Source organism: Mustela nivalis (assembly GCF_964662115.1).
Source record: "Mustela nivalis genome assembly, chromosome: 6".
Classification (NCBI taxonomy): Eukaryota; Metazoa; Chordata; class Mammalia; order Carnivora; family Mustelidae; genus Mustela; species Mustela nivalis.
The window spans coordinates 64,069,709-64,091,253 of NC_139025.1; the positions used below are offsets into that span (position 1 = coordinate 64,069,709).

Genomic DNA, 21,545 nt, shown 5'->3' on the forward strand with positions numbered 1-21,545 from the left:
TAGTGTATAGCAACTTAAAAGATTTCTGAAAGTGAGTTTTGTATCCTGCTATTTTACTGAAATCATTTATAATTCTTACAGTTTTTTGGTGTAATTGTTAGGATTTTCTATAGATAGTATCATGCCATCTGCAAATAGTGACAGTTTTACTACTTCCTTTACAACTTGGATGCCTTTTCTTTCTTTTTCTTGCCTAACTGTGGTGGCAATTCCAATTCCAATACATTGTTCAATAATGGTGCTGAAAATGGGCATTCTTCTTTGTTCCTGATCTTTCCTGAGGAAAGGACTGGTATGATACCTATGGGTTTGTCATATATGGCATTTATTATGTTAAGGTATGATCTCTCTATACTTATTTTGTTGAGACTTTTTGTCATGAATGGATGTTGAATTTTGTCAAATGCTTTTTCTGCATCTATTGAGTTTGTCATATGATTTTCTTCCCTTCATTGTGTTAATGTGGTGTGTCATGTTGATTGATTTGCTGATTTTAAATCATCCTTGCATCCTTGGAATAAATCCCTATTTGATCATGATTTATGATCCATTTAATGTATTGTTGAGTTCGGTTTGCTAATATTTTGTTGAGGATTTTTGCATCTATGTTCATCAAGGATACTGACTGTTTTTAGATAGAATGTTCTGTGTATCTGTTAAGTCTATCTGGTCTAATGTGTCACTTGTTGATCTTCTAAGTGTTCTATCCATTGATGTAAGTGAAATATTAAAGTCCCCCACTACTATTGTATTCCTGTCAATTTCTCCCTTTATATCTGTTAGTTGCCGTATATGTTCAGTTGTTCCTATGTTGAGTGCATAAATATTAACAAATGTTACACCTTTGTTGCATTGACCCATTTACCATTATGTGATGGCCATCTCTGTCTTTTATCATGGTCTTTGTTTTAAAGACTATTTTTTTTAATATAAGTATTGCTACCTTAGCTTTCTTTTTATTTATGTATCTTTTTCCTTACCTTCATTTGCGGTCTTTATGTATCTTTACATATGAAGTAAGTCTCTCATAGGCAACATATAGATGGGACTTGTTTTTGCTTTTGTTTTTAATCCATTCAGCCACCCTATGCCTTTTGATTGGAGAATTTAGTTCATTTACATTAAAATAATTATAGATAGGTTTGTGCTTATTGACATTTGTTCATTGTTTTCTAGCTGTTTTTGTAGTTCTTTATTCCTTTTATTTTCTGTTGTTACGTTTGGATTCCTTTCACTTTGTTTCTAAGAATCTATTTCTTTTTAAGACTTTATTTATTTTTATTTATCTGAGAGAAAGAGAGAGAGAGAATTCGCTGGGGGAGGGGGGTGGCAGGGAGAGAGAGAGAGAGAGAGAGAAACAGTCTCCCTGCTAAGCAGGAAGCAAGCCCAAGGCTTGATCCCAGGACCCAGAGATCATGACCTGAGCCAAAGGCAGACACTTAACTGACTGTGTGACATAGGTGCCCCTGTTTCTGGGGATCTATTATAGGTTTTTGGTTTGTGGTTACCACATGGTTCACTGAGCAAGGAGCCTGGTGTGGAACTTGATCCAAGGACCCCGGGATCATGACAAGCTGAAGGCAGATGCCTAACCCAACTGAGCGACTCAGGTGTCCCTACCTGAAATTATTTTATTTTAGTTCCAGAGTAGTTAATATTCAGTGTTATATTAGTTTGATGTATAGCAATTCAACAACTCCATATGTTACTCAGTGCTCATCAAGATAAATGTAATCATAATGCCCTTCACCTATTTCACCCATCAGTTCACCCATCCCCCCCACCACTTCCCTTCTGGTAACCCTCTTTTTGTTCTCTATAGTTAAGTATCTATTTCTTGGTTTGTCTCTCTTTACTTTTCCTTTGTTCATTTGTTCTGTTTCTTAAATTCCACCCATGAGTGAAATTATATGGTATTTGTTTTTCTCTAACTGGCTTATTTTGCTTAGCTCTGTATTCTCTAGATCCATCCACGTTGTTGTAAATGGCAAGATTTCATTCTTTTTTATAGCTGAATAATATTTCATTGTATATCTATATATAGATAAATCCATTATGTATCTATCCCACACCTTCTTTATCCATTCATCTATTTCTTAAGATTTTGTTTATTTATTTGTCAGAGAGAGAGAGAGAGAACACAAGCAAGGGGAGCGGCAGAGACAGAAGCAGGCTCCCAACTGAGCAGGGAGCCCTGAGATCATGACCTGAGCCACAGGTAGACATTTAATGACTGAGCCACCCAGATGTCTCTATCCATTCATCTATTGATAGACACTTAGTCTGACTCCATAATATGGCTATTGTAAATAATGCTACAATAACATAAAGGGGCATATATCCCTTTGAAATAGGGATATTCATTGGATAAATACCCAATAGTGTGATTGTTGAATCATAAGGTAGTTCTATTTTTAATTTTTTGAGGAACATCCATACTGTCTTTCACAGTGGCTTTACCAGTTTGTATTTCCACCAACAGTGCAAGAAGGTTCTTCTTTCTCCATATCCTTGCCAACACCTGCTGTTTCTTGTGTTTTTGATTTTAGCTATTCTGACAAGCATGAGGTGGTAACTCAATTTGGTTTTGATTTTCATTTCCCTGAAGATAAGTGATACTGAGCATCTTACATGTGTCTGTTAGCCATATGGATTTCTTCTTTGGAAAAATGTCTGCTTATGTCTTCCACATTATTAAGTCAGATTTTTTGGTATTGACTTATGTGAAGTTCTTTATATATTTTGGATACTAATCCTTTATTAGATATGTTATTTACAAATACCTTCTCCCACTCAATAGGCTATCTCTTAGTTCTGTTGGTTGTTTCTTTGCTGTGCAGAAGCTTTTTATTTTGATGAAATCCACATAGTTCATTTTTGCTTTTGTTTCCCTTGTTTCAAGAGACACATCTTGAAAAATACTATTTCAGCCAATGTCAGAGAAATTACTGCCTGTGGTCTCTTCTAGAATTATTATGGTTTCATTTAGGTCCTCAATCCATTTTGATTTGGGTTTTGGGTATGGTGTAAAAAAGTGGTCCAGTTTCATTCTTTTGCATATAGCTACATGTCCAGTTTTCCCAACACCATATATTGTAGAAAGTGTCTTTTTTCCCATTGCATATTCTTGTCCCCTTCATCAAAGATTAATTGACCATATAATCATGGATTTATTTCTGGGCTTTCTATTCTATCCTATTGATCTGTGTCTATTTTTGTGTCAGTGAGGCAGATAGAGACTCCCAGACCCCAGCCCCTTCCCGTCCCCTGCCCCCCCCCACCCTTTGCTCCTGCTGGGCAGAAGAAAAGACCAAACGGCCATCCCATTTGGTTAAGATAAGATAACAAGTCATTGCTCTTGCTGAGGCAGAAGAAAAAAGACCAGATGCCCATGCCAGTCCTGTTTGATTAAGAAAAGAAAAAGAAACAAGTCCCCAGGGTGATTTAGCACTCTCCTGAGAGGCCTCCTCCCATAGATTATAATTCCACATGAAGGGGCCATTTGGCCTTGAGAGACCTACAAAATGTCCCGTTACCATCCCCCATCACCCATAACCATAAAAACTCACACCTAACCCTGTTGGGTGTTTAGCCTTTGGGAAATGATCCCTCTGGGTCTGCCAGCTATCATAAAACTAAGTTTTCCCTGATTTCCTATGTGCCACTTGAGTTTCCTCAGTTGCTTCAGATTTTCCGCAACACAAGTACCATACTGTTTTGATTACTACAGCTTTTAAAGACTGGCAGAGCAGAGATATTTATGGCAGAATCCCAGAGTTTATTTCCAAATCAACATCAAGAAAGCCTTGTATTTGCAATGCTTCTGAGTCCTTTTCCATCTAACATCATGCATATATTAACTCTTAGGTCATTTTCCCCTTTATTTTTGTCTTTGGATTCAACAGTAAACTCAAGGAAGTTTTACAAGGAATTCATCCTATTACTTTTAGAAATACTTTCAGAGTAAAAAATATGGAATGATGACATATGATGAACTTATCTACAGCATTTCATTCACAAAAATACATGCTGAAATCTAAATGTTGCTGAAATCTAAACTTTATTTTTCAAACTTTTCAATTTTTCAAAAGAAATTTTTTTCCTCTCAAGTTTTCGATTTTTTATTGAGTGATTTCTCATTGCTTGATTTACTTTTTCCAAATAATCCCAATACTTAACCCTATCCATATATTCCTTCCAATGAATCCAAATCTTTTTTTACACAAGAGCCAAAAGATAATAATACAGAGAAGCATTGGGTTTACTTTCAAATGGAATTCTCTAACTAAACCCAATTTAGCTTGAGTCTTTAGATCTCTAACACAGCATTCAATAATTCTTAGGACTGACCAACTAATAAAAAATAGTATATTAATGGAAATTACTGTGTTGTCATTTGTTTATATGATTCTTCTTGTATTCAATATAAAAAAGAATTCCAGGAAGTTTCCAAATAAAGGAAAAATAAGACTATTAGGGGGGAAGGTGAGGCAAGAAATTTTATCAATAAACTGTTTAAGAGCTGTGAAAGAGCTCAAAGTCCCAGACTCACATATGTATGGACCCCGATCTTTTTCCTCCACTGACTAGTTCTATGATCTTGGGTAATTTACTTCATTTTCCAAAATGTTAGTTTCTTCATGTACAGTTGTTACAAAAACTAAATGAGACAATGGATGAAAAGTGGTAACCCAGGGACCAAGACAAGGTTCAATATGGCTAGCACATACCACAACTGCCCCACCCTTTGTATAACTTATGACTGACACTTATACCACTTAACTTTTTAGAGGGTATTTGACAGACCATCAAAAAAATTAACACAAGTGAGAAACACATTTGCTCACCATGTATGAAACTGTTTTAGCAACAATGGGCTCCCCTGAGGGAACTGGTCTATATTAGACTGAACTTATCTGGTAAATATCTATTGAGATGGCATTTGAAAAAAAAAACAAATCTGACTTGTTGGGACACTGACTCTGGAGCGAAAATGCCTAGGTTTGAATGCTGGATCAATTACAATACACAACTGGAAAACTGGCCTTCTTAGTACAAATTCCATGAAAGTCAGGAGTTTCTTTGAAGCATGTGTGAATTAATAAGAATACTCAAGTGCTTATAGCAAATGTTTAAATAAGTGTCAATGAAATATCAGTGGTCAACTAACTCACATGGTAGTCCAAATTTTCTTATTTTACTTTTTCCCTAGTACTTTGAAAGCGAAAATCTTTGCTTAGTTCTTTTTTAAAGTCCTCTATATTGTTGCTTTTCCCAGACCAGTTAGATATGGTTAATTTTTGGCAATTAAAACTTCTTCAGGGGCACCTGTGTGACTCAGGCGGTTAAGTATCTGCCTTCAGCTGAGGTCATGATCCTGGAGTCCTGGGATCGAGCCCCGAGTCCAGGCTCCCTGTTCAGAGCAGAGTCTCTTCTGGCCTCTGCTCCTCCCCCAGACTCAGAAGCATATGTGCTTTCTTTCTCTCTCTCTCTCTTAAGTAAATAAAATCTAGAAAAAGCCCCAGGTTTTTCATACATCACCTGTGATAATAGAGAAATTTGATCCATGATTTCCTACATTGTAATGGAAAAGGGGGATGACCTAAATTCAAAATCCAATAGGCTTGATTTGTATTTATAAAACTCCTGCTAATTTACTTAATTAAAACAATAGTGGATGCACATGCAACATTCATATCATTAAAAAAGGCCTCATCTTAGGGAGACAACTTGGGATGCTGCTTCAGGACAAGGACTCTGGAGCCAAAATGCCTAGGTTTGAATAACCAGATCAGTTACAAACTAGCCGGGCAACTTTGGAAAAGTTGCTGAAACTGTCTTTGCCTCAATTTTTTCTTCTGCAAAACTGAGAGGATAGTAGTACATATATCATATGGTTATTAAAAGTCTTAAATGGGGGCACCTGGGTGGCTCAGTCTGTTAAGCATCTATCTGCTTTCAGCTTTGGTTATGATCCCAGGGTGCTGGGATCAAGCCCTGCATTGGGCTCCCTGCCTCTTCTTCTCCCTCCCCCTCTGACTGCTGATCTGCCTACTTGTGTTCTCTCTCTCTTTTTCTGTCAAATAAATAGATAAAATCTTTAAAATAAATAAATAAACAAACAAATAAATGTCTTAAATGACTGATTTCAGGATCTTGAGATTGTCAGGTCAGGCTCATGCTCAGCATGGACTCTGCTTAGGACTCTCTTTCCCTCTGCCCCTCCCTGCCTATGCACATGTGTGCATGCTCTCTCTCTCCCTCTCTAAATAAACAAATCTTTTTAAAAAGTCTTAAATTACTTAACATTTACAGAAAAGTTCCTGACACCTATTAAGTGTTATTTTGTAAGCTATTATTATTATTGTTATTGTTGTTACTTGGTCCTTCAGAAAAGTAATGTCCATATTTTTTACTTAAAGCAAGGATACTCACTGTCAGGCTTCAGGGTAATCAATACATTCGTAATTACATACAAAGCTCTGCATATTCTCATGTATTTTTAAAAGTCTTATTGAGGTATAATTGATATAAAATAACTGCACAGCTTAACATGTACCATTTTATACATTTTGACATGTGAATACACCCATAAAACTATCACTACAATTAAGATCATGACTATATTTATCATCCCCAAAAGCTTCTTCATTACTCTTCATAATTTCTCCAGTGGTAACAAAGATTTTACCCTATAATTTTTTCTTTTCTTTTTTTAAAATTTTATAGTTAGGTGTATGATCTGCTTTTAATTCATTTTTTGAATATGGTACAATTCAGAATTCAATTTCATATTTGTGCATATAGATATTCAATTGTTCCAGGATCATTTATTAAGAGATTACCCTTGTGATTGCCTTTGTATCTTTTTCAAAAAATAACTATTTATGTGCTTTTCTATTTCTGAAATATCTGTTTTATTCCATTGATCTATTTCTTGACCTTGACACTAATGCTATACTCTCCTGACTACCATAGCTTTATTGTAAGTTTTGAAGTCAGGGTGTGTAAGTGCTTCAACTTTATACATCTTTTTCAAAATAGCTTTGGCTATTCTAGTGCCTTTGTATTTCTATATGAATTTTAGATATCAGTTTATAAATTTCTACTAAAAACATTACTAGAATTTTCATTTGAATTACACTGACCCTATAGATAAATCTGGGGAGAACTGATACCTTAACATTCTTGTGCCTTCTGATCCATGAACAGAGTATAGTTCATCACTCATTTAGTTATTTAATTTCTGTCAGTAATATTTTGTAGTTTTCAGAGTATAGGTGTCCATATATTTTGTTAGATATTCCCTAAGTAGTTTATGTTTTTGCTGCTATTATAAATGATACTGTTTTTTAATTTCAATTTCTGGTTGTTCATTGACATTCCATAAAAATACAATTGATGTTTGTATATTGGTCTTGTATACTATAATCTGTTAAAGTCCATTACTAGCCCTAGGAACTTTTTTTGGAGGTTTGATAGCATTTTCTGAATAGATGATCATGGAATCTGTGAGTAAAGATAATTTGAATCCTTAACTTCCAAGTGGAATGTCTTTAATTACTTTTTTTTCTTGCTTTATTGCACTGGCTAAAACTTCCAGTGCAATGTTGAATAGAAATGGTGAAAATGGACACCCTTGCTTTGTACCTGATTTTAAAAGAAAAGCACTCAGTCTTTTACCATTAAATATGTTAGCTCTAGATTATTTGTATATGCCCTTTATTAAACTGAGAAAGCTTCTACTTTATTCTTTGGTTCTGAGTTTTTAATAAGAAAATATGTTAGATAAATGCTTCAATGCTTTTTCTGCACCCACCAATACAATCTTAGAGACTTCCTTTCTTACTCTATATATATGGTGAATTACATTGAGTTTTTTAAATTAGCATTTCTAAACCTCACACTGACATGATGTATTATCTATTTTATAAATTGTTGATTTGCTTTGATAAAATTTTGTTCAGAATCTCTATCTCTATTCATGAGGGATATTGATCTGTACTTTTCTTATAATGTCTTTGGGTAATACTGTCTCAGAAAATAAATTGGGAAGTATTCTTTTTAAATTTTTCTGGAAGACTTTGCAAAAAAAAATAGTACTATTCATTCCTTAACTATTAGGAAGAATTCATCCCTAAAGCCATTTTGGCCCAGATTTTGGTTGTAGGGAGGTTTTTAACTGATGGTTCAATTTATTTAGCAGATATGGGGCTATACAGGTTGTGTATTTCTTCTTGAATAAATGTTGGTAGCTTGGAACTTTTGAGTTTTTCTTTTTATCTATATAGTTGAATTTAAAGGCATAAAATTATTCATAATATTCCCTTCATATTCTTTTATATTAGTAGAATATGCAGTGATGTTTATTTATTATTCCTGATGACAATTTGTTTCTTTTTTCCTTTTTTTCTGCTCAGTCTTGATAGAGCTTTATCTTCTCAGTAAAACAGTTTTTTGTTTTATTTATTTTTTTCTCTCTATTATTTTTCTGTTTTCAATTTCAGTGATTTTTTTGCTCTGATCTTTATTTCCTTTCTTCTACATACTTTGTATTTAATTTGCTCTTCTTTTTCTAGTTGTATAGGGTGAAAGCTAGATTATTATTTTAATGGTAAATCTTCATGGCACAAATTTTATTATTGTTTTCTATTTCTACTCAGTACAAAACATTTTATGATTTCCCTTTTGCATTTCTTCTTTGCTCCATTAATTGCATATAAGCATGCTTATTGCATATAAGTTTCCATATATTTGATGATTTTATCAACATATATTTTATTTCTTTCTAAACTAATTCCATTATAAGCAGACAGCATACTATGTATGATATGAACCCTTTTAAAATTAAGACTTATTCTGTAGCTCACAAGAGTCATTTTTGGTAGATGTTCTGTGTATATTTGAAAAGAATGTATATTCTTTTGTTGTGGGATGTGGTGTTTTAAATGTCAGATCAAGTTGGTTTATGAAGTGTTTATGGCTTTCATATTCTTACTGATTTTCTGTCTGCCTGTACTATCAATTATTGAGGAAGGCTCTGTTAGAATCTCTACCCAAAACTGTGTATTCCTGTCTTCTTCCTTTGTATCAGCTTTTGACCTGTGTAAGGTCTTTTATTAGAATATAAATAATGTTCTAATGGTGTGTCCTCTTGAGTAATTAGCATTTTTATCATTAAAAATGTCTTTATATCTTAAAATATCTTTGCTCTGAAATCTAATTTATTTACTATTAATAATTGTATTTGCTTAATGTATATTTTCCCATACTTTTAACCTATTTTGTCTTTATACGTAAGGTGGGTTTATTATAGGCAACACATAGTTCAATCTTGCTTTTTTCTTTTAATCCAATCTGACAATTACTGCATTTTAATTGGGGTTTTTAGTCCATTTGTATTTAATAGAATTACTGATGTGGTTGATTTAATCTTCCATCTTGCTTGTTTCTCTTTGTTACACCTGTTCATTAGTCCCATTTTTCCTCTTCTCCTAAATTGTGTGGATGGTTTCTTAATGATTTCATCTTATTTTCCTTGTTGAACTATTAGTTATGGTTTCTTGTGCTTTTAGAGAGTCACAGTATAAATTTTATCTTTTCAAAGTCTATCTTTAAGTGATATTACAATACCCCATGTCGTATAAGAACCATTCAACAGTATAGTTCCATTCCTAGCCTTTGTGATATTGTTGTCATAAGTTTTACCTCTCCACGTGTTATAAATCCCACAATACATGGTTATTGTCTTACTTTAAACAACTAATTATCAGTTAAAGGGATTTAAATAATACAAAAAATATTTCATATTAACCCACACAATAACCATTTCCAGTGCTTAGCATTTCTTTGCATGGATCCAAGTTTCCTGCTGGTATCATTTTTCTTTTGCCTGAAGTATTTCTCTTAACATTTCTTGTAATGTAGTTCTACTGGTGATAATTTTTTTCATCTTTTGATGTCTGAAAACCATTTTTATCTTCCTCTTTGACTATTTTCTCTGTGTATAGAATTCTTGGTTGTTATTTTCTTTCAATTCTTTATAAAAATGTTGCTCCACGGTCTCCTGATTTGCATTGTTTCTGACAAAGAAGTCTGCTATAACTGTTAAAAATGTTTTTCCCTGGATGCTTTGAAGATATTCTCATCACTGGTTTTAATCAATTTGATTCTGATGTCCCTTGTTATAGCTTTTTTCATGTTTATTGTGTCTTAGGTTTTTTTTATACTCTGGATCTATGGATTTATAGTTTTATCAAATTTGGAAAATTTTGGCCATTATTTCTTCAAAATTGTTTGTCCTTTCTTTTAGGGATTCCAATTACTTATTAGGCTGCTTAAAGTTGTTGCACAGCTCACTGATGCCATGTTTTCTATTTTGTCTTGTTTTCTCTGTTTCATTTTAGACAGTTTCTACTGTTGTCTTCAGGTTTATGAATTCTTTTTCAATATATAATTGGCTATTAATACCATTCTATGTATTTTTCATCATAAACTATGTATTACAGTTTTCATGGGTAGAAGTTTGATTTTAGACACATATCTTCAATGTCTCTACTTAATAAGTGCAATATTTTTTGTCTAGCTTCTTGAACATATGGAATGCAAGTAAAATAACTCACAATGTTCTTGTCTATTAATTCTATAGTCTGTGTCATTACTGGATCTGCTTATATTGCTTAATTTTTTCCTCCTTCTTATCAAATATATTTTACTTGCTTTTTGAATACTAATTGATTTTCATTAGGTGTTAGATACTAAAAGTTTTACTTTGATGGATCCTGGATACTTGTATGCTTATAAGCATTTTTGAGTTTTGTATCAGTGCAGTTAAATGACTTTGAAAGAGTTTCATTCTTTTTTAAAATCTTTATTTATTTGAGAAGGCGGTGGGTGGAGAGGAAGAGGGCAGAAGGAGAGGAACATAGAGAATCTCAAGCAGATTCCCCACTGAGTATGGAGCCTAAGGCAGGGCTTGATCTCATGACCCTGAGATCACAACCTGAGCCAAAATTAAAAGTCAGACACTGAACCAACTGAGCCACCCAGGTGCCTTAAAAGAGTTTGATTCTTTCAGTTCTTGCTTTAACAGTTTTTTGGCAATACTAGAACAGTATTTAGTCTTAATTTTGCCCCATTACTAAAGCAAAATCATTCTTAATACTCTGGCACATGCTCTGTGAACATGAGGGTTTCTCCTGTGACTGATGGGAAAAGGAACTATTGCCAGTTATATGTAAGTTCCAGGAATTGTTCCCTGTAATTTTTTTTGGATGTTTTCTTCTGTTTAAGACCTGCATATGTCTACAGCTCTCTCTCTCTCTTTCTCTCTCTCTCTCTGTAGCTCCCTCCTCTTTAGTACTCTGTCCTATAGAAACTTTAGCTGCCTCAGCCTCCTCAGACTCCTAGACCTGTCTCTTCTACTCAGTGAGACTCCAAGTTCTGCATAGACATCCTTTCTGTACATTGTGCTCAGGAAACACTAGGCAGATGTTTGACTAACCATTGTATCACTTCATTCATTTCACATGTCTTCATTGTCTGATATTCAAGGTTAAAAACTGTGATTTTTTTTTTCCAGGTTTTTAGTTGTTTCAGGTATGAGGATGAGGGTAATCTACTCCCTCACTTTATCTTGGCTGAAAGTGGAAGTCTTCTAATGTATTTTAAGAGGAAGAAGGCCTATAGCCTTCATCAGGGAGTTACTGTCTCTCGACCAAAAATTAGGAAACACTGTTCTGAATGGATTTATAAATTACTGGTAGGGATTATTGTTGTTACTGTGGGACTGTCTTATACATTTTAATTTTCATCTATTATAGGAAGTGATATTTAAACTGTTAAAATAATAAAAAATCCTGGTTCTCTATAATAAATACATAATAAATTTGGAATGCTATTTTGGTAGCTGGGATGGCTTAAGGTAATAAAAATGTATAGTATTGTCCCACAAGAAATGGGCCTGAATCAATGAAAGGTGTAAAAGGAGCAAAGTTCAAATTTCTTTGGCTCACAAAGAAAGAAGGGAGGAGACTAGGAAAACAACAACAACAACAACATAAAAATCAAATGAAAATTAGATTAAAGCTTGGAAAGTATGGACAGAGATCAATTTCATAGGTAACACACAAAAAATTATGCAATTTCAAAATCTTGATAAGGGTTTTAGAAAGATGTTTTGGGGGATTTAATACGTGATCTCCTGCTTTCTTGCAAGTGATAAAAAAGAGATAAATATATTCATTATTTACCTAGTTAGGGGTCATAGAAAAGCTTGTTTGACATTTATACACTTAACTAAATTTTTCTGAATATTGTAGAAAGACTTTCCATATCTTTGTTAGTGTTAACTATAAGAGGGAATGCAGTAATTACCTTTGAATATTACCTAGTATTATAGTTATTTATACATTTGTATTATCTTTCTAGGTATGGTTTTTCAGAAGAAGGAAGAAATCTTACTTACTTCTGAATATCTAACACTGACTACTATAGACCATCACTTAGAGAAAATTCACTTATTTAACAGATTCTATGAAGTACCTATTGAGTCCTAAGTACTATGTGGGACTTTAGAAACGCAATGGTGAGCAGAAATTGGCTATTTTGTTGCATTCTTCAGACTAGTGGAGAAGACTAATAGTAATCAAATCGTCACACAAACATATGTAAATAGATAAGAAGGAGCACTGCATGTACAATTAAGTGGCATCTCTTATATAAGCTATTTCCAAAGTGGCTAATGAAGAAAATCCTATAATGCAATGACTGAATCAGAGCTTCTAATTCTCAGTATCAGAATCTAGCCCAGATGTTTAGAACCACTTTTCTAATATCTCATATAGAACTAACTTGAAGAAAGGAGTACACCATGAGGTAATTCGATCATGTTTTAGAACTTGGAAACATTGTCCCTGTCAGACAAAAAGATAGGTCAGAATGTTTTTTCATGATTTCATGAAGGTGAATGTTCCTATAGAAATGGAACAGTGCTCAAAGCCATTTTGTGGGAATATGAAGACTGATAATGAATATAAATATAACTCTAAACCAATTGCCAGAATAAAACAAAATTTACAAAATAAAGCATGTAGTCATTCATTCAGCAAATATCTGTTAAAACATCTACCATATGGAAGTATGACCCAGGCCTTGGAAACCTAGCAATGAATGTCCCTGTACACAAGAAGGGGATGGCAGGAGAGTGGGGACATATGATAAAGAGCAAACAGACCACTTAGAGACTTCTGATTCTCTGCATCAGCAGCCACCAACAATGGTCAAATACTTGCCTGCCTGTCAAAGCAGCTTGGACTCTGCATCCAACCAACAGAGATCAGAAGCAAGAAATATCTCCAACTTAGAAGGTACTCTATGCTTACTGTATTGTTGGCGTTAGTCCCATTCTCTTCTATCCTTTTCTTGACAGTCATTTTCAACCTTGTTTAGCACAGAAGACCCTATTTGCTACCTCCATCATTCCAAACAACCTAAACATTCAGCAGCTAACTTAAAGAAAAGGGAAGACTTTCCTCTATCTGCAATTTATATCCACTTCTATGTATTATCTTGAGCCTCTAAGAAGTAGCCAGGATTTTAGTGAAAGCTTACCTTTACCACAGAAGCAGGATAAAAATGTCTACATATAGTCCACAGAGATCTAGTCCTGTATCCCTGATCATATGATTTCAAATAAATCCCCAAAGAAAGCCATTTTTGTCTCCTCCAAAGCAGTTTGAATGCTTCCAAAATGTCAAAGCTTCTCCAAGTGCAGATGGTTTTTGTGTAAGTTTTATTATGGTCACTACCTTGCTTAGAGGCGTCAAACTATAGAATAAAAAAATAACCTCTTTTGCCCTTCCCAACACTCAGAAAGAAAGAAAGAAAGAAAGAAGGAAAGAAAGAAGAAAACACTCCAGCTAAATAGCTTCAAAACAAACATTTCAAGAAAAGACATCCAATTATATAGACTCTGATTACTGGTAATAACTTGGAAGTCTTAAGAAATTTAACAACTTCAGCTCAAAACAATTAAACTGAACTGTTAAGGATAAAATCACCCCCTAGACTCAACATAGCTACAGATGCAGAAAGAGTAAGAAGGCTTCCTGATTCATTGTCCCTTCTGTTCTCAGTCCCAATACCAAACGCATCAGATAGCAAATATTAATTCTTTTTTTAAAAATTAGAATTCATAGGAGAAGGCTTTTTTTATCTGTGGCAAGATTATTACATTTGATTTTTCAATTTTGAATCTTGGACATTCCAAAGACAAGGAACTAATAACATAAACACATAAGGAAAACTTCCCATTCCACATATGTATGTATGTGTGCATGGAATTCATTTATGTAAGACAAACATGACACTTATGCCTTCAACTAATGGACACTAACTTCTAGGTCATTTGAGGAATGCAACTGTTTTATCAAGAAACCTTTTCCGTTAAGGATATGAAGGTTTTCTGGACAAGGGCTTATTCCATATTATTATCAAACAAGTCTAGTCACATTTATTTCCTTCATGTAGCAACAGCTTGAACCTACAATTAACTTGGAAAATTCTTAGAAGGGACCCTACCCCTACCTTGAACACTGCATTAAAACTCGAAGAGGAAACTTGCTTGCTTGCTCTCAGCAATGCACCTCCATCAGAAGGAGCTCCAAGAAGGAACAGTGGAGTTTGTTGTACAAATAGTATTAACTCATACATAATGAAAAGGTAAGCAGTATACTTTATCTGTAGAGCATACACATTACAGCATACACATGCTATAAGAGTGGAAAGCCACCTTCTAACAATATCTTCATAAGCATTGTATGATTAAAGAATATCATTGGTGAAGGAATGAGTGAAGGAATTAATGGTTTAGTTTGATAAGATTAAGGAAAATCTTCATGAGTTTTTTTTTTAAAGACAATGAGATACACTGAAACATGTCTTATTCATAGGCAAATCTCTGTCCTATGTCAATGGAATTTCATTGAGTGGCTGAAGGTATCTGTCTCTTTGGTTTGCAAAACCACTTGTAAGATGAATACATTTTCCAAGCCCCAAAATAATTTTTTTTTCAGAGAAAAGTAAGAGCCCATTATGCTTTAAAAAAAAAAAATCACTCACAGACTCCTTTCCCATCTTCTTTTGTAGCCTGGTCTGCCACTGGACAGCTTGCATGACAATGGCTTCCCACCTTCTTTCAAGATTTACAATGATCAGTTGCATGGGCTGGTGGTCTGCGTTCAGATTGCAAGTCTCCCGGTCATCCAGAAGATGCTGGCATAATCGCAGGATGGAGGCCACTCCACGGCGTCGCTGCTTGATTTCACCACAGAGGGACTGCAACAGAGAGAGGGATCAATCCGTGTGTGCTTAGAGAGCAGAATTCCCTAAAACATAAAATGCCTTGTTTCACCATAATTTCATATTGTAGTGATATACTCGGCTATGAACAATAAGACAAGAAGGGCTCTGGAGCTGTCTGTAGATTGGAGACCTCCTGTTGAAACCTAACTAATGCCTAAGAATTTAGTTGCACCCCATACCTCCTCCCTTTTTTCACTGATTTGTCCATCTAAAATTCTGGGTCCCACCTTGACATGGAGTTGATTAACAATTTATAACTTAATGAAATAAATCAGGCAGGTCATGTGAATGCCAAATAGATTGACATGCTTTGATAAAAAGTGACAGGAAACAAAAAAGATAGAAAAGTGCTCCAAATGGAAATGGAATGTTCCCAAATTTACTCCTCAATTTTTTGGAGCCAAAAGTTTAGTTTTCTACTGGCTGGGGAAAACTTAAATAAGACTGTCAAGAATTTTGATACATAACATCTATTATTGGGGGAAAAAAGGATAAGCAACATTTCTCTTCCGAAGCTTGATTAACAAAGCAATAATGTTCTGAAAACAGAAATTAGGATACTGGATTATTACTGCACTATTTGTTGGTTGCTGTTTCTTTTAATAGACATTCACACAATTTAAGAAGGATATGCATGCATCAAAATAGCATTTTGCCCCCAGAAGCATTTGTATTGCTGCAGTGACCCTAAGCTGAACGATTCAAGCAAAATAGTGGGTACACATGTCTAAAAATATTATATCTTTTCTTTGCCTACGGATAGTGTGTAAGTGATATTCTAATTCAAAGCCTTCAGGAGAAATGATGATTATATCCACAAACATCACGGAATTACTAATCTCCTTCGACTGCTACAATTGGACTACTCTAACAGTTAACAGATTGCTTATTAATCAACAAGGGTAAACAAGACAATGCAATTTCATTTAGTGTGAGAGTTTTAATGCCTAAAAGTATTTGTGCTTAAAATGTTAATCTAGATAAGGCTTCATTAGAAGAAGTCTTAAAATGATTAAGTGCAGTTCACTGAAATGTGCACAGAGCGGTAGTAGATCAGCAGGTGGACATTTCATACAGATGTCCCGCTTATTGATATAATACATGCTCTAGCCATTTAAATGACCCTAACTCAGTAATAGCTGAAATTCTATTATTTCTGTAATGAGAGAACACTGTACCTTTAATATTTCTGAATTTTAAATAAGGTGAATGACAAATTCCCAAACCTCTATTTATGGCAAAATATGACTAGGAATTTTATTATTCAATTTTTACCAGTGCAGCATTTTTAGTTATGTTTCCTGAACTTACCCTTATTTATTTTCCTAGCATTCATTATTACTTCCCTACATAGCTCTTGATATAACCACCAGGTCTGACAAATTTCTTTACTGATCTTATTCATTTGTTCAGTGCTGATTGAGAAGGACCGCTGGATATCTGAAGATAAAACTTGAGGGCCTACTAGAGCAAAAAGCATTGCTTCCATACCCTCCTCCAATACTGCTGCCTCCTCATTCCTAAATGCATTCTCTCTCTTTCTGTCTCTCTCTCTCTCTATGTTTCTTTCTCTCCCTCTCTCGCACACCACCCCCTTCAATTTCCTCTCTTGCTCTAGAACTGTTGAGTAAGTCAAACTATCAAGCCAAATTATCTCCTGCCAAATTTCGGTCCCATATTAACACTTCAAGATAATAACATAGCCAGCTGAAATTGGTTGAAATGAGTCCTGTGACTATGAATATTGAGGATTTCATTTTTCCTTTTTGTGTTGCTATAAATTTGTTTAAAATACAGGGTTAGGAAAATCAAAAGTGTTATTTCCATGGCATAAAATGGGATTTTACAAAACTTTCTTTGCAGTTGACTAGACTAATAACTGCATTCCTCAAGCCAGCAAAAAGTCACAATGTTTCTTAGCCAAATGAAAATTCACCATGGATAGCACTAACTGTAAGTGTGGAGTTAGCACAGCCTCCTTGGTAACATTTACAAAGTAGTCCTGATGAGCTTCATACACCTCACAGGCACTTTCAGAGTTCTGAAACAGGACATGTGAGATCACTAGGGGAATTTTTCATAAAGGTCATTAGCCATAATTTTTTTATGAGTATCTAGAATGTGTCCAGTATTTAAGTATCCAGATGATCCCCAACCCACATCTTAACGTGAGTCAGTCTAGGTAGTTTAAAAACCGTGAAAGCTGTTTTTGACATTCAATATCAGATTAGATGGGACGTTAATATTCACTATCTAATTTGGGGATCTTCACAATCTTACTTTTTTTTTTTTTTTTACTTTAAATATCCAAAGAGCTAAGTCTATAACCTGGATTAATAATTTATCTTCTATGCACATGGGGAAATAATACTACTTTAAAAGGAAGTAGAAATTGGGAATTTTAAATTGTCAACATATTTTTTGGTGCTTTTTTATATCTAGGAGATAAAACTGATAAAATATAATTCTTCCACATAAATGGGTTTCTATGACAACTATTAAAATATACATGTTTATTTATAATCACAAACACCTACTAAATAAAACCAATGCATTTGCTGGTAATGTTTCTTAGAATCAGTAGCTTACATTATTTCCATGATAAACTATGCGCAGAGAAATGTTAAATATAAATATACAGGAAAAAATAAGTATTGTAACTATTTCTGGCTTACATTTTCAGAGGAAACTACTTTAAAACAGAAATTCAAACTAAACAATCTAAGTAAGACGCTGAAATAAGATAAACTCATCCCAGTCTCTCAGACCTCCTCAAATATGCATTGTACCTTCCATCTGCTCTCCACTGTTCCAGGCACCAAGGCTTCAAAAAAGGAGCAAGTTACTGCTCCTTCTCTCAAGGACCTGAGAGTCTATGACAGGTGGACTACACAAATTAGTGTGGTAATGAGAGCAACATACAGAGAGGCATGTTAACATAAATTTGCACAAGTTGCTCCTGGAAGAGTTGGTGAAATCTTCAGGGAAAGGTGAGTCAGATTGTCCAAGCTGAATGGTTGCAGTTCTCAAGATAGAAGGGTCGGGAAGCAAGTGTCCTGGGACAGTGGGGCACTTTAATGTGTTAGGGGGAAGAGACAGTGAAGCAGTTGGACAGGAAGTAAGGAACAGAAAAGTTCAGAATGCTTTTCATTATAGCCAATTTGGAAACATTTTCCTTGATATCTCATGAGATCATATTGGTTCCCAAGCATAGTCGTATTGCCTTCACAGAAAAGTACAGAGATAAGAAGAGTGAAAGAAAATCTAAAAGGAACAAAAAAAACCCTCCACTAATTATCAGTATGTCTAAGAAAGAGATTCCAAATGCTTTTGTATGTAGTTGTCCTATTATTTTGTGATTGTTAGGCAACTTCTTATAAGACTACCTCTGTTAGTATCAAGGTCGTTGTCTTGTATCACTTCAGAATTCAGTTTTTGGGATATGGTTTGAGTGTGCTAAATTAAAATTTCTGATAAACTTTTTTTTTTTTTAAAGATTTTTTCTTTATTTATCTGACAGAGATCACAAGTAGGCAGAGAGGCAGGCAGAGAGAGAGGAGGAAGCAGGCTCCCTGCAGCGCAGAGAGCCGGATGTGGGGCTTGATCCCAGGACCCTGGGATCATGACCTGAGCCGAAGGCAGAGGCCTAACCCACTGAGCCACCCAGGTGCCCCTCTGATAAACTTTTAATTTACTTTATTTTATATTTTCACTCAAATTCTTCCTGTTATTAAAAAGGCAGGCTTGCTATGAGAAATGTAGAAAAGTAAAAATCAAAATTTTTAAGTCAATTTTTTTTGCCTTTACTGTAATCAGATCTCCAACCCTCTAAACACATCTTTTCAGACATGTTGCAATAGCGTTGCCAACAGGCTGAAGGTTTTTTGTTTTTGTTTTAAAGATTTTATTTATTTATTTGATGGAGAGAGATCATGAGCAGGAACACAAGCAGGGGGAGTGGGAGAGGGAGAAGCAGGCTTCCCTCTATGCAGGGACTGATCCCAGGACCCTGGGATCATGACCTGAGCCAAAGGCAGACACTTAACCAACAGAGCCACCCAGACACCCCCAGGCTGGAGGTTTTATATCACACTTACAAACTGCCAATTTATCAATGGTGGTGCAAAGCAGGGCTTTTGGTTTATCTGGGGCGTTTTCTTCCCTTTCTTCTTTTTTTTAATGGTTTTTTTTTTCCTCTTTTCTCTGTCAACCCTTTTGACTGTTTAAACTACTCTATTATTAAGCCAAATGTGATGTGACATCATTTTCGACACTGGCTTCAGTTTAACACTATTAAAGGTAAGGCTTCCAGTATTCCAATATTTCAATATACTAATAGTAGTATTTTATTTTCCATTATATTTTAAACATAAACATATATATACACACATATATCATACTGTATAACATGATTATAATTTACTTATATACCTGTATTCTTGACATTAAAAGTAATAATGTCATCTACTATCACAGAAGGATATAAATCAGTTTACAATCAAAGACCTATAATTAAACCAAAACCCAAACTGCACAATAAGTAAAATGTAGGGGGAGGGGGAATGGGTGAGCCCGGTGATGGGTATTAAGGAGGGCACATATTGCATGGAGCACTGGGTGTTATACGTAAACACTGAATCTTGGAACACTACATCAAAAACTAGTGACGTACTGTATGGTGATTTATATAATAAAAATATTTTTTAAGAAGTAAGTAAAATGTAAGAACCAAATAGAGAAAAGAGAGATGAGGAAGAAAATGCAATTTTAAAAGTACCAAAACTAAGCATATGTTAAAAGCAGAGAGAGAAAAAACCTTGCTGAGAAAACTCCAAAGCAATTTGTCTCAATATATCTTACGTAATTATATTCAGCAGCTTAGTGTAACATCATTAGGTAGGTCAACATGAAAAAAGTGATAAGACTTTAGGTGATCTGTCAACTAAAAACCATTTATGAAGCAATTCCATTTATAAAGTCAAACACACCTTTATTTTCTAGATTGATCAACTTTAACAATATCTATTGAGTATGTCCTCTCTGTGGCAAGCACAATAAAGAAGTTTCAAACTGTATATATGGACACATACCTGCCTTCGATCTAGTTGGAGTAAGGAAACAACGCGGAGGGGGGGGCGGCGGGGAGTGAAAAAGGCAGGCAAGTTCTTCTGGTTTAAACATTCACAAGTAAATAGCTCCATCTCCTGCGCCAAGGACTTCCCCACTTTTTCAAGTGTTTTTCTTCTTTTGGGTACTTTCTGTATTTTACCATTTTAACTTCATGAGGTAGGCAATAGTCTTGTCTTAGTCTGCTACCTGTGACTAGATGTGTAGAGCAACGGTGCTCCGAGTGTTCCCCCAGGCCAAGCAGCATCAGCATCACCTGTGAACTGGGAAATGCCAGTTCTCTGGTGCCTCTCCACATCTTCTGGATCTGCAACTCAGGGATACACCCCCACGAGCTATGGTTTAACAAACACCACAGGTGATTACAGTGCATACTAACGTTCGAAAACACTGGCCTACAGGGAAACGGAGGAGCTTCGTTTTGCATGTCAGAGAATAAATCTAGGCGGGCAGATTTTTTTTTTTAGAAGTATAAAATAGAAGTTACAAGTTCTGATTCTGGAGTCACACTGCTAGCCAAGAGCCTAGAAACCACACCCATTTGGTGATCAATTATTTTTTTAATTGTTACTGAATTACTGAAAGAAAATGAACCAATCAATCAATGAATAGAACTTTTTGACTAGAGGTATCTTTATATTACTAGTACCTACTTGATGATCTTCAGAGATTTTCAATATACATTATTAATAATGATGATAATGGGGGTACCAGGATAGCACAGTCAGTTAAACACTGGACTTCTGTTTTCAGCTCAGGTTGTGATCTCAGGGTCCTGAGATCAAGGACCATGCCAGGCTCCACGTTGAGCGTGGAGTCTGCCTAAGACTTTCTCTCCCTAGCCCTCTGTCCCTCCCCTCTGTGCTCTCACTCCAAAATAAATAAATAAATAAATAAGTCTTTTTTAAAAAAATGATATGTTAGGTTGTCTGAATACCATATTTGGGAATTTTACTCCTTTTCATAAATTTTATCAAATTAGTCATTTAGTGATGAATGACTAATACATATGGCATTGTGCTAAATTAAAAAGAAGCTTCTCTCAGAAAGTGTAT

General features: G+C 34.8%; 1 protein-coding gene across 4 annotated transcripts in view; it reads right to left on the reverse strand.

Moving 5' to 3' along the window:
- Nucleotides 1-21,545, reverse strand: part of AKAP6 (A-kinase anchoring protein 6) — a 464,347-nt gene that overhangs the window by 38,057 nt on the left and 404,745 nt on the right. For all 4 annotated transcript variants that reach the window (XM_082737844.1, XM_082737845.1, XM_082737847.1 and 1 more), the window contains one exon: nucleotides 15,121-15,336. In XM_082737844.1, coding sequence (XP_082593970.1) covers nucleotides 15,121-15,336 — 216 coding nt within the window. The remainder of the gene's footprint in view (nucleotides 1-15,120; nucleotides 15,337-21,545) is intronic.